The sequence below is a fragment of the Centruroides vittatus genome, unplaced genomic scaffold, assembly GCF_030686945.1.
Source record: "Centruroides vittatus isolate TY-2023 unplaced genomic scaffold, ASM3068694v2 contig_883, whole genome shotgun sequence".
Taxonomy (NCBI): Eukaryota; Metazoa; Arthropoda; class Arachnida; order Scorpiones; family Buthidae; genus Centruroides; species Centruroides vittatus.
Genome location: NW_027122575.1, coordinates 1605983 through 1620428, shown reverse-complemented (window position 1 = coordinate 1620428; position 14446 = coordinate 1605983). Strand labels below are relative to the sequence as shown.

The following is a 14446-nucleotide window of genomic DNA, read 5'->3' as shown; positions in this document are numbered from 1 at the left end:
TCAATCGAAGTATTATGCATATAATGATCTATAGAAAAATCATTAATCACTTACATTTTATAAAACTGTTTATAAAACTATTCAAACATTTATACATTATCAATTTATTGAAAATGAAAAATGTATTAAATTATGTTATTTTATCAATTTTGAAATTTAAAATGGTTAACTATTGAATATTATAAGCATAAATGATTCTTTTAATTATTCAAAAATGTTTAGCTAAGTAATAATATAGCTAATAAACATAATAGTGATTAATATATTTCGTTTTAAAAATAGCTATATGTGATTTTATTGTAAAACCAGGTTTTGGTTTATAACAATTTTTCTGATAGTTATAAGAAAAAGATTCAAATCCGTATTTAGCTATTGTTTTAATTTCAAATCCGTATTTAGCTATTGTTTTAATTTAAAATATTTCATTTTTAGAATATTGATACATTAGAAAGAGTAGCAGGTATTCCTGAAGAGAAATTAATTGAAGCACATGGAACTTTCTACACATCTCATTGTATCAATAGAAGTTGTCGTAAAGCTTATTCTTTAGAATGGATGAAAGGCAAGTATTTTATTGGATCAAATCATTGAAAATTTTATATAAATACATCTTAGAGAACAACTCAGTTTATACACATTTGAGATTGAATAGTCTCTTCTTACATCTGAAATCAATTGATAAACAAATTTTTAACAGTGGTTTTAACAAACCACACTCACCAAAAAATTCCATTTATTTTTTGCTTTTATTACGTGATTTATAGCCATGTTAAAGAAAATTTTAATATAAAAAATAGTTTAACAACAATAATAGTACACAGCAATGGGTGTCAACCGAGTATAACTCACTAAACCCAACATAATAATAATAATAGATAAAAATTGCATAATATTTTATATTAAAAACAAGTTGAAGTTTTGAATAAGATTGAAATTTTTTTTATCTCATAAGTATAATTTTGATCTGATTATACTCAAGTTTTAAGTATACACAATACATTCTTTCATTTTCTTGGAGTTTTCCCTCCACAAAGCCCTTTTAGTAGTTTCTCCAACTTTCTCACTACTATGTCCTTGGAAGTCCTGAGTTGGTCTGTTTCCACACTTTTTTGCCTTGTCTCTCTTCCCTAAGAAGTTAGGTCTGTATATTTCCAACTCTTAGCAAAGTAGACATTGTCATCTGAGTCCAGAATCTATACTTCTAACTGTATATTTATTTACAAGACAAAATATTTAGTGTCTAAGGATTGTCTAATGATTTACTTGGATTAGTTGGTGAAGTAAAATATAATTCAGTTAACTCACCTGAAGAGATCTGTGGACTCTGTAAATCTTTTTCTATATGAGGATCAATGTCAGCTGAAGGCAATTCGATTACTGTGAATCTTTCTTCACATACAAATTAAACTCTGTTATAAGGTAGGTGTTACTCTAAGCAGGTTGGTCCTTTCCACTATCCAAGTTTGTGCGATTCAGTGGAAGTCTTCCACACTTTACTAGAGATTGTTGCATTTAAAGGGATTTGATTTTACTCAAAAAGAAAATAAACTAGTTAAATATTATTTTCTTTTTAATAATTTAAATGAATTGATAAAACACAAGTTCACAAGTCCTGCATGTTGTTGAAGTTCAAGAGGAAAAGCGCCAACAGCTTCAGTGGTCATAACATGCGCTCCCATAATTATGAATTATTATAATTGATATATTTTAGTTACACATTTTAAAAATTGTTTTAACATTTTTAATGTTAGACAACAAAATCAGAATTTTCACTAACTGGTCTTATAATGATTTAAGTTTATTATAATCTGTATATAGGTCAGTCCCAAAGTTATTACAATAAGGGTGAATTTTATTTTGTTTATTTTTCATGTTAGGTTGATGAATAGTTTTTCTTTTTTTCTTATATTGTTTTTGTATGGACAAATTATTCAACAATACTCAAATTTGAAGAGAATTAAGTTAGGTTTAGATTTTATTCCTTTTATCATTGTTAACATAATCTGTTACATATTTTTCATTAATTATAAAAATTTACAATTTTATTGAAACATTCAAGTTTTTTTAATGTTATTTCTTCAGTTTTTAAAAACATTTTTAAGGTAATTTTCTCTAATTTGGTTCATTTGAGAGATATTGAACCTGTAATTGTCATTTGTATTTTAAAAATAGAAAACACACTGTATTTCATTATAAATTTACCAAAGTTTTTTCTGCGCCAATTATCAATTTATGGGAAAAATGTTTAATAACTAAAACAATTAGAAGTTAACATTAAACATTTTATGATTTATATAAACATTTTAAATTATTTTATTAATGTTATAGAAATTTAATTTTGTGTATAGAAAATGTTATTTATAATTTTCTTTAAACTTGTTTATTGAAATTTCAAACTTTAAATTAACTTACAATTATTTTATAAAACAGAGAAAATCTTCTCGGATGTTATTCCCACCTGCTCTAAATGTGAAAGCATAGTAAAACCAGGTAAATTATTTAAATTTAAAAAAAATCAAGTGTTAAAATATTTTGCATAAAGCAAATTTCTTACTTTCAAATATAAAAATTTAATTTTTGAACTTATTTAACTATAACTACTATAGCAATACTTTGCTGTACATGTTTTTAATGTACTGTTAAGAATACGATTATTTTATTATGTCTGGTTATTTTCAATAGTTAAGGGGCTTGTGAAAAACATATTTTCTATTTTTTGACATTATAAATAAATATAAATTCAAAATATTTAGTAATATTACATTGTTTCTTTAAACAGATATTGTTTTCTTTGGTGAACATCTTCCAGAAAGATTTTTTGAATGTATAGAAGAGGTCAGTATATAATAGTAGTATATAAAAAAATAATTTTTAATTATAAGTAACAGTGTGTTTTTGCTAATTTTTTAATAGGATTTTCCAATGTGTGATCTTTTAATCATAATTGGTACTTCTCTTACTGTTCAACCTTTTGCAAGTTTAGTTGATAAGTAAGTATAATTTATATATTTTGAAAGTACAGTAGAGCATCGATTATCCGACTTAATTGGGGACTGGGGTTGGTTGGATAACTGAAAAGTCAGATAACCGAAAAGTATGAAAAAATACATTATTAGTATAATGTATTAGGCCTGATTCAAGTACTAGCCTCCCTTTCATGGTCGAGCCAGTGCTGCCAGCTAAAACATACAAAAATTTAACAAAAATAATATTAAAGTAGCCAAGACATAACCAAATATTGTAGTGCCACATCACTAGCAGACATTTGAATTTGCTGACTAGAACGCAGTCGGATAATCAATGCTCTACTGTATATTCAAAAATTTTATTTAAAATAGTCAGTCATTCAGTTTGATTCTACTTATTGTTTTTGTGTTTGTCATAATCATTGTTTAAGTTTTAATCCCATAATGGTTAAAATTTAAGCAGTTTAATATTCATATTTTTAAACAAATGCTGGTATTCTCAAATATTTGAAATTTCCCAGAACTAATATTTAAAAGTTTTTTTAGATAATGAATGCTAATAAATTTCTCCAGGATACAAGAAAATTAATTGCATCTCACGGCAAATAATAATCTAGTGTAATGTTATGATGTAATGTATTCTGTTTTATGGCATTAAAACCAACATTTTATTCAAAATTGCAAGTACTTTTAGTAGTTTACAACTATCCACTTCAGGCTGATTCAATTAGATATAAATTGAACAAGATTTTTCATATTTAAATAAAATAAGAACATAATGAGTAACATTTTTTAAAAAAACATTCAAGCATGCATCCATGGAATGTAAGAAATTTGATATTTGATAATACAGATTAGAAGCTATTAAAAATAAAAGTTAATAAATTTTTAAAAACAAAATAAAAATAAAAATGAAATGCTCTTTCATATAATAATCTATAGTTTTATGATTTTATAATTTATAATGTGATCCATGGTTTAGGAATGTCAAATAAACAAGATTTTTCATATTTAAATATGAAAAATCTTGTTTGAGTCTAATTGAATCAGCCTAATCAGTCTAATTGAATCAAAGAGGGTAGTTGTAAACTATTGAAAGTACTTGCAATTTTGAATAAAGCATTGATTTTAATGCTGTAAGACAGACTACATTGTATTGTAACATTACACTAGATTCTCGAAGATATTTGGGATATTTTGTTTATGCACTGAGAAAACATTAATAAGCCACTCTAGATTTTTGCTCTTCACTAATATAATTTGAGATTTCTTTCAAAAAAAAAAAAATAAATATTTATCAACTGAAATGTACAGTAATATCAATTCTTCTAATAAATATAAAATATTTAAAACATCTTGTTGTTTATATATTTACACTGTTATAATTGTTTAAATATTTTCTACAATAAGACTGAAGTAAATAGAACTGTATTGTATTTCTAATTCTATTGATTGAACTGTTAAATTTTTCATGGGGACTTTGATTAATTTAAAAATTATTGAATTATAAATTTATTTATTTTCTGACTCTAATATTTGTGCAGTTAACATCTAGTAATAAAAGTTTAACACTTTTCTTTCTTTAGTGTTTTGCCAACAACACCTCGTCTTTTAATAAACAAAGAAAAATGTGGTCAAGTAAAATAAATCAGTCTTTTATTAAAAAAGAAGAAAATTACAAAATTATGACAATTGATTCCCTTTTAATATTTCAGACAAATTTTTTTGCTCAACTAGTGGGTCTTCACTCAGGATTAAATTTTGATTCAGAAAAAAATTACAGGTAAATAAATTTTATTTTTTTTCCTCACAATTTCCAAATAAAATATGGAAATATCAGAAAAAGTTTTAGTTCAATGAGAGTTAATTTCAAAATTAAATTAAGATAATAAATTTTAGAAGTGATGATTTTTTTTAACACTTAAAAAATTGATAAATATACTTGATTTAAAAATTTTTAATTATAATAATGTAAAGAAAACATCTCTCTCAGTTTAATCCTGTAATATTTAGCTTATTATAATAAATTGTCTCTTCAAATATGGTTCCAAAAACAGATTCATATTAGAGTTTAAAATTTTGAATCTGTTTTTTATTGATAATATTTACAGGTCAAAATTTTTTTTCTGTTACTAATTTTCACACACAAGTGTTTTTTAATGTAATTGGATTATACTTCAGAATAAAGTGATTATAACAATAATAGTTATTGTTAAAATTTTTTCCTATTTTCTAAATTATAGTAAAGTTATTTTGTTAAATAAAATTTTTATTTTAGAGATGTTGTATGGGAAGGAGATTGTGATGATGGATGCCAAAACTTAGCAGATTCTTTAGGATGGGGTGTAAGTATAATCAAATGAAGTTTTATATCTTTTATTCAGAAATTGAATTCTTTTGATGTATTTTTTTAGGATGAGTTAAGAGAGATGATTAGAGTTGAGCATACACGTATTGACGAGGAATACGAAAAAAATAAAAGCGAAGTACAAGATGATAAATGAATTTTTCAAAGAAGTATTTAATATTATCTATTATTATTATTGGTGACATTACATTTTCTTTAAAAATGTAAATAAAAAAAAAATTATATTGTTGACTGTCTTTAGAAAACTAAACTATAGTAACAATATTTTGATCATTTTCTACATAAATTTATTGAACTTGTTAAATATAATAAACCAAAATATAAATGTCATTTTTCTACTTTAAAAATTTTTTTTCTTAATTGTAGAAGATGAAAGAAAAACTTTCAAGTATGAAAGCAATAAAATAAATTTTATTTGTTCTTTTCTTGACATAGCTTAAGACTACATTCATTTGTTTAATAGTATATTTTATGTCTATAGTTATAAAAAATTTATCTAAAAAAAATAGGATTTTTATAATGGATATTGTTTGATAAAAATTAATATTTCAAATGTTTAAATTTATCAAAATCACATGCATGATAATTTGAAATTTTAAAATTGCACTCTAAAAGATATTTTTAAATATTCAAATTGAAAATAACAGTTTCAATATTCAATATTTTATTAGTTTTAGATAATTAGAATTTCAAACAAAAAACATTAAGTTACGTTTTCCAAATATAAGTAATCTAATAAAACTGATAAATTAATACCGAAATAAGCATGTATTTATTAAGTAATCTTCTGAATTATAGAAGCAAAATTTGTATTCCCAAAGACATAATTCTCAATATTAATATTGACATATGAAATTAAGTGAAAACTGAGACTTAACTCTGATTAATTTCTTGTATTTCAAGTTTTCTTTCATTCTGTCATCCATAGTATAGATGAAAAAAGGAAGTCCCTGTACTGATGAAAAATCATGAGAGTGCTTATGAAATTTGTCACTACAATAAAAGTAATATGTGTATTATGCTAATTTTTATATGCAAACAGGATTGATCTAAGGTAGAAAAAATTATCGAAATGTTAATAAAAAGATTACATATCAGAAAATGAATTCCCTTGTTATACAATAAATTCAATTTTATTCAAAAGATAAGATAAACATTTCTATCCCAACAACAGAACTAAAGTAGCAGTTGAGTCAGATATATATTATCAGGAGACATCATTTGAGATTTATGAGAATAGGTTTCCAATGCTGAAATCCATCATGCATTTAAATATTTCATCATAAACTTACAGAACATATGAATATGTTTCATAAGGATATACTGATTTTATAGATGTTACCTCTGAGTAGTCCCGGGTCTTCATCCCCTTGGTGCTAGAAGTGTACTCTTTGTTTACAAAATCAATATGCTCTTGTGAATTAGAGCACAGACTGCACAATCTGCATGTATAAGTTAGAAATCACAAAAATAAATGGTGTCATACATGAGGACTAATGTGCTTACAAACTATTGCAAAAATCACCTTACTGAAGGACATTTACAAAATTGTCAAGAAGGTGGTCAGTTTTTCAGTGTTTGACAGATTAATCACAATTTTGAAATCTCTGTTTCTGCTGATATTCAATGTGTACCTTTTTAACTGATATACTTTTGTGAAGTTGTAAAATAAGCATCTCACTGTGTTCTGCTGCTGTTTGTCTCAAAATTTACTTTCTAGTATTTACTATATACTCATTATCACAGTATATCTTACCCAAGAATATTTTCTTCTTTATTTATTAGTTTTTTCCCTCAGTGCTTCTAACATCTTTTCTTTTTGATATGACATTCATAATAAATGTTAATGTAAAAGTCATTTCACAAAGAATAGGATATTTTTAGATATAATACAAAAATTTAGATATAAATCTCTCTTTGTATATATGTTACCACTAAAGCTTGAAAGCTGTTAATGTGTACATTACCTAGCTAATCTCCTAGTTGATCTGTTAACGTGCGAAATCAAGAGTTTTCCACATTTTACCTAGGTAATCTGCACATTAACGGCTTCCTTATCGTTAAAGTTCAAACGTTTGTTTTTCTCGTTTCCTTTCCCTACTACTTCCCAAAGAAGACAGAGCAGAAACTGATGCATGCTCAATTTTAGCTGTGGTTCTTAGTAAAACAGAGGACGGCTTTTATAAACTTGGTACTAAAATGGGTATTTTAAAACATTTGTATGCAAAATCTGAATTCAGTGTTTGTAAAGAGAGATTTTGGTACTTATGGGTTAAGAGGACACCAGTCAGAAATTGCGATCAAACTCGCGTTTTTGAATGAAATTATCTAAATAACAATAGACTAGTAAATTTAACTTAAACAGTAATTTTTCTTCTTTTTAAAGTCGTAAAAATGAAAAAACAGCAAGAAGGATGATTATTGATATCATGTCTCTGATTCCAGCAAACAGAAGAAACGGTGGGAACGCACATTCTAACCTAACTTAACCTATTCTAATAATTTAGTTGATAATAATAATGGTAATTTATTAGAATAGGTTAGGTTAGGTTAGAACGTGCGTCCCCACTGTTTCTTCTGTTGGCAGCTTGTCTCTGATTCCAGCAATTTTGGCACCATAGGTAACATTATCTGTAATCATAAGAAGTAAGCAGTTTTTGAAATTTGTTAAATATTAAAACTAACCCTTTTGTAAATCGTTAATTTATTGTTTGACTTAACAATTGTTTTAAATTTGAAAAATAAAAACTTGCATTATTTGGAAAAATCACAATTTCCGACTGGCGTCCTCTTAACCCATAAGTACAGAGATGTTTAATGAAAGACTGCTGTAGAAATATCTTTACGTCAAACAGCAATAAAACAATACCTTGGTACTGGGCAGGGTTTCAGAAAATGTGACTGTAAATCTAAATGTACCACAAATAGGTGTGCTTTTCGCAAAAACCAATTGCTATGTAACTCAAAGTGTCACCAATCTTTAGATTGCGCTAATAAGTAAGCACAATTTTATCATAAGTTTTGCAAATTCATTTCCCTAATTGTAATAATATTTTAAACCATTTCATTTTTTGTATTAGAATCAATTATCAATCAATTAAAAAACTATCAACTAATTTGTTGATTGTTTGATTGTATTAACTTGATTCTTTAGATATTGAAAATTAAATAAATAATATTATGTTAATTTAAGCGTACAGAAATGTTGCTGTTGTTCCAGCAAAGATCTTATCTTCACTTTACCGAGGGCCTAGTAGGTAATGTGCAGATTACCTAGATCATCTGTACATTACCTAGGTAATTTGATAAATGGAACAATTTTTGAAACTTTAATGGATCACCCTAATCTGGAGATTATCTAGGTAATGTACACATTAATGGCTTTCGAGCTTTAGCGGTAAAATATATACAAAGAAAAATTGTTCCTTACTTAAAGTTTACTGTTTAATTCTAGAGCTTAACCTTTTCTGCTGCTCGCACCTCTCAAATTTTTAAAATGTGCTCTAGTACACCGTTAAATTTCTTTTTTAATTTAAGAGAATAGAATTTTTTTTCATGTGTATTCTATCTTTATGCACAGCTTAAGTGATTGAAGAGTTTTGGTGGATTTTTCTCAAACTTCTACTGAAGTGAGACTCAAATAGATAAATAGGAGTGTTTTCGGGATGTTTATCTGAAGAAGTGTTCGTTATAAACTTTGTGTTACTAATTAAACGTATAATTTTTAAATGTATGTAATACAAAGGGTGCATGGATGTTGGGTACATTCGTTTTGCCAATATAGCGTACACTATTACATCAATCCGATGTAATTTTACACTTCCTTGTAACAAAAATATAAGAATGACGTCAAATTGACGTAAATGTGTAAACTATTTAGGCAAACTAATGCTCCTAACATCCTGCCTAACATAGCGGAGCAGTGCATTCCATGTTAAGAATCACTGTTCTTGAGCAAAATTTTCTTTTAAATGAGCTATAATTTATTTAAACGTGTTATGCTCCCATGAATTTGAACAGTTGTGACACTTACATATCATTAATAATTCCTTAAGTATTCCCAAATTATTTAGGCCTAACCTACTAATTAATGACTTATAAGTTTGAAACACTGAAACTACAAGTTTTGTTGGAGTGTAATGATCAAATATTTTAAATTTAAATGAATATACTTAATGTTTTAAAAAAATATAATGCTTTACAGTTTACACGATGAGAACAAGGTATTTTCTATTTTCGACGGCTAACTTTTAGAACACACTTCGAAGCCAGTTACAAGGGACATCAATTTCATTATTGCTAAAAGACAAAATTTAACAGTGGACGGTTTCTCTCTCCCCTCCTCTGTTACATATTATGCAAATGAGCTATACTAGGATGCTTCGTGAAACGTGTCACGTGGTAAGATCGACAAAAATCTTTCTAGTTTTGGATGGTTAAAAAAAAAAAAAGTCAATAGAAGCTATAAATGAGCTGGTGAGAATCAGAGTGGTGTAAGTCAACTTTTAGTCAATTTAAGTTTTTTAAATGTTTATTTTTTTTAAAGAGATTCTAACAAAGTTACATGTTTAAACAAAAAAAATTACCTTTTTGTTATCACAAATTATTACTCTTTTTAGTAGTGTAGGCCTTATATACCTGCTGATTACTGACAAAAAATTAAAAGGATCTAAATGACTTACACCACTATCAATCTAAACACAAATAAGGATTCAATAAAATATATGACTTACATTGTTACTGATTTCACTTTATTAATTAAAAAAATTAACATTTACACTTTGTATCAAGGTCAATAATATCTTAAATATAGCTTTCATTGGAAAATGAGACATTTTTTGATTTACTTGAGTGTTTTTAGTCCACAGTTTCATCTTCATCGCTTAAAGGCTCAAGCTACGGTAGAGGCCCAATATCCTCCTCTTCTTCATTGACAGCAGTAACAATGTTTTGAAAAAACCCATGGTAAACTGGGGGAATGAATGGAAGGAGGTCAATCATATCCTTTTTCTTCTTTTCGCTTACTGGTCTTGTTCTTGAGTAGAGTTTTCCCATTGGAATATTTTTCAATTGTACTGGCCTACCCTTTCGTCCTGTTGGGGTGATATCTATGGTGTCAAACTGTACCATGTCTTGAATGGTCTCTTTATACTGGATGCTATAGGATTTAGCCTTTTCATACCTAATCCACTGCATTTGCAGCCAATTTACTGCTGTTTTGCTTTCATTTTTTTTCCTATTTGATATGTTTTGTTCCAATGCGGATGTTGAAAAAAATTCATCATTGCCCATCTCACAAACAATAAATTTCTTTTTTCTCTGGCAGCTGGTCATGATTTGTTTCCAATCATTTGGTAGGTAAATAGCCTTTCCCTTTGCAGCTAGTTCTACCAAACCAAAATCCGAATCATTCGGTAAGAAAGAATGACCAGACACTAAAAACTTCTGGTCGATTACTTCGATGTCTGTTTCATTGCTTTGTAAAAATCTCATTAGTGCCAAAGCCATTTTTATGTTCCGGTTTTGACCGGTACAGGTATCACTGTAAATTATGACATGTTTCTTGTCTCGAGCATGTAGTTTTAGATGCTTTATGACACAAGATGAAACTTCTTGAGAGCCTCTGGAGGCGATAGTTTCGTCCCAAAAATAAAATACTCCAGCTTCCGTCTCAAGATTATGAACTCCAAAGTTATAGCAATACATGTTTCGTTTATAATAAGCATCTGAAACAGATAAGACTGGAAATGGCAGTGCTTTTTGTAAATCAACACTACATACATAAATGTCCGGGTTTGTTTTAACGTTCTCCGCATCAGTTTTCATGCATTCCCTTGCGAGTTCAGCTTTCCGTAAATGGAGTTCATGATCCATGTTTAGTTGAGACAATTCATCCCTACTCAATTCAGGATTGCTTATTTTTATTTTGAATGTGTCACATTTTTTGCAAGTGTCTTTTTTTTGGTCTTTTTTGGTCTGTAAAAGTGAAGATTGAATTTGGTGTTGAAAACATATCTATAGAAATGCTCCTTAACTGGCGATTTCTGATCTTCCTGACACTTTTCCACATACAATAAATAAATTTTTCTAATATTTAAACTGTCACAAAGGTACCTTCGATGTTCATTGTTCTTCCTGGTATAGTGACTCTGGTAGGAAGGAAATGACTCAATATGTTTGCAGACATAATCTATATCTTCCTCCAGGATTTTCCTTGAAGGACAGCCTTTTATCCCTCTGAGATCTTCTCCAGGTAACTTACCTTCAAAAAGTTTTTTCAAAGCTCTTGTAACACGACCGTCTGACACACAAAATGTACTGAGAAAATACTTTTTGCATACTGCAACTGATATTCCTTGACTCTTCTTTAAAAAATATTTGTTTGCCCCATCCCTTAAAATACCACCCTCTTTACGTGGCCTTCTTTGCTTGATCTCAGTTCTTTGAATTAGCCCGCATATATAAGTATTTTGCCGCTTAAAATCTCCTAGTTTCCAGAAAGACTGAAACATAGATTGTCGCTCTTCGGTTGTTACTTTCTCATGGCAAGCCATTTTACAACTACATGGGATATCTGAAAATGTTTTCTTTGGTGTTATTTGACCATTAACATTCACATACCTCTCACCAGAATTTCTCAGTTTCTTAGCAATGCTTTTCTTATGGCATTCAGGCTTCCTGAGCCTTTTTCTAGTTTTAACTTTAGCTTGTGGACCATGAAACCATTATTTTCATCTGACTGATTATCTGATTCTAATGTACTAGAAATTAATCTATTTCTTCTTCCTATAAGGTTAAGTCTTTGTTCTAAAGGCGTAAGCCTATTTAAATTGTAGTCAGGATCCATATCCACATCATCGTTTGATTCAGTTGAGTCTGATTCACTAAGTAAATGTAACCTATTATAAGTTTTTTGCATAGACCTACTCATCTTTAAGTTATTTCAATGTCTGTTCAATTAAAAATAATAGTATTTTTATAAAATTCAGTTAATAAACACAGGCCTAACCTCAAAATGTCAACAGAAACACTTTTCTCACATTTCAGTTATAAAATAAGATTGCATCAGTTTTTAAACAACTTACTGTGGCAGAATATCAAACATGTTTGTCTGCATAACTAAACAGTATGTATTAATCCCAAATATAACACAAAACCATTCACTATTCACTTAGCAACACAAGCTTGTATGTAAACAACTTCATCAGATGACTTACACCACTCTCATTCTCAACACATTTGGGACATTCTAATTTTCAACGCTGACTCAGCACTGATCTCAACGTTCGTTAAAATTCGTTCCTTTTTTCAACGTTGAGGTAGCGCTGTTGTCAGCGCTGACTCAACGCACTCAGCACTCAACAGATATGTTGACTGCTACTTTCCAATGAATTGTGGGTAATTGGTGCTACATTTGAGTGGAATCCATCTTGCTGAGAATGGAATTATGGGAACTAAGCACTTCGTACTCGAGTTGGAACATCGTTGATGATGTCAAATTGTTGACTTCAACACTCAACACTGGTGTTGAAAATTGGAATGTCCCGATTGCCAGTTTAGTGTGAGATGACAATGAAGTGCTGCTCCCAAGTGGCCAATGGGCGAACTATTGACTTACTTCACTCTCAAACTTAACAGAATGGGGCATAACAATATTAAATATTGACTTAACTCATTTTTTTATATTTTTTGACTTACACCACTCTGATTCTCACCAGCTCAAATGTGAAAATGAAATTCATTCGTCGACTTAAATTTTAAATTGTTACTCTCATCATCATCGTATTGAATTTATTAAATTGCTAATAAAGAAAAATTTATATTTAAAATATAAATGTTAAATTGTGTTTAATACACTTAAACTATACGTTTCGATCGAAATTTCGGCATTGATTTTCTCGTAAAAACAGTATTTATATATCACACTACGTGTTATGAAGTAAAATGTATGTTCAGACATACAGGACTTGCTGAACGTTTTTGTACCTGAAATTCAAGCTCATTTTGATCCGGAAGAGACTGTCGGTGGTGATTCGGTGTTCGAATGCCCTCCTAGCCATATGGATAAGGAGGCTAACCACTTTACGTGGTTAGAAAAGGCAGCACAAAGGAGGCTGAACAGGATGTTCTCACGTCACAAAGGGTAGTCCGAGGAGGGGGCGATCCAACCCCAAATTTTCCTCGCTACCCTACAGAAATAGAAGAGATGTGCTGCTGTTTCCGGCGAAGAGTCACACATCGGATAGTCTACACTCGCAACGCCGGAGTTTACTTCTGGTGGAAAGTGCATTGTGCAGCATCCTCCACTGTAGTTCGACGCAGTGTTCGGGTATCAGCCCATCAAAACACCTGTGCCAAAGTGGCCCGAGTGTTTATCGGGAAAAGAGATAGAGAAACGTCAGGCCTAAGGTTGCGGTAAATTTCTCAAGCCCTAGATTTGACAGTAGGGAGATTCCCAGACGGACAGGTTAACCCATAAGGAGACAACATTTGTCTCTGTTTTATTAAATTTTGTAAAATCACAATCCCGAGCAAAAGCTCAAAAATCATGATATAGAAATACATCAAACAGAATCCGACAATAACATTAAACAAAACCCGACAAGCAAATATTTTAACAAGTTAGTACTGTATTACATTGCACAACGCGACATTTATCGACCAATAACCATAATTAAATCCTCCTTACTCTTTTACATAAATAATATTTTTTACCCACCTTCAGCGAACGTCCAAGTAGTTTATCTTTATCTTCAACAGTCTGTAAACCTATTTCAACATTATTCCGAGGCATAAAGCATACCTGTTCCACTTTTCCGGATGTTCCAAGAATATTGTCGCAGGCCTCCACTATTTCATCTACTTGTAACCGTTCCTTCGCTATTATTCGAATAGATCGAATCGTCCCATACTTTCTAATCCATTCTTCGTCCCTCGAGGAAGCTGATTCATGTTTCTCCGTCGGCATAGGTAGCTCCGAAGACGCCGGCTGGCTCGACGAAGTAAGGCATCCCTGGGTAGTTTCGTTGTGGGGTGCACTAGCCGTACCTGGAAGCTCCCAGGTAGCCGGTGACTGACTCGTTGATTGGGAAGGCTCACCCATCATATGGTC

At 29.6% G+C, this 14446-nt stretch overlaps 1 protein-coding gene across 2 annotated transcripts in view; it reads left to right on the top strand.

Moving 5' to 3' along the window:
* The window catches only part of Sirt2 (Sirtuin 2), a 48495-nt gene extending 42731 nt beyond the window's left edge, over window positions 1-5764 (top strand). For both annotated transcript variants that reach the window (XM_067280368.1, XM_067280369.1), the window contains exons 11-18: window positions 433-562; window positions 2431-2490; window positions 2780-2835; window positions 2914-2990; window positions 4553-4604; window positions 4682-4749; window positions 5245-5311; window positions 5381-5764. In XM_067280368.1, coding sequence (XP_067136469.1) covers window positions 433-562; window positions 2431-2490; window positions 2780-2835; window positions 2914-2990; window positions 4553-4604; window positions 4682-4749; window positions 5245-5311; window positions 5381-5470 — 600 coding nt within the window. In that variant the 3' untranslated portion in view covers window positions 5471-5764. The remainder of the gene's footprint in view (window positions 1-432; window positions 563-2430; window positions 2491-2779; window positions 2836-2913; window positions 2991-4552; window positions 4605-4681; window positions 4750-5244; window positions 5312-5380) is intronic.
* Window positions 5765-14446: the final 8682 nt, after the last annotated feature.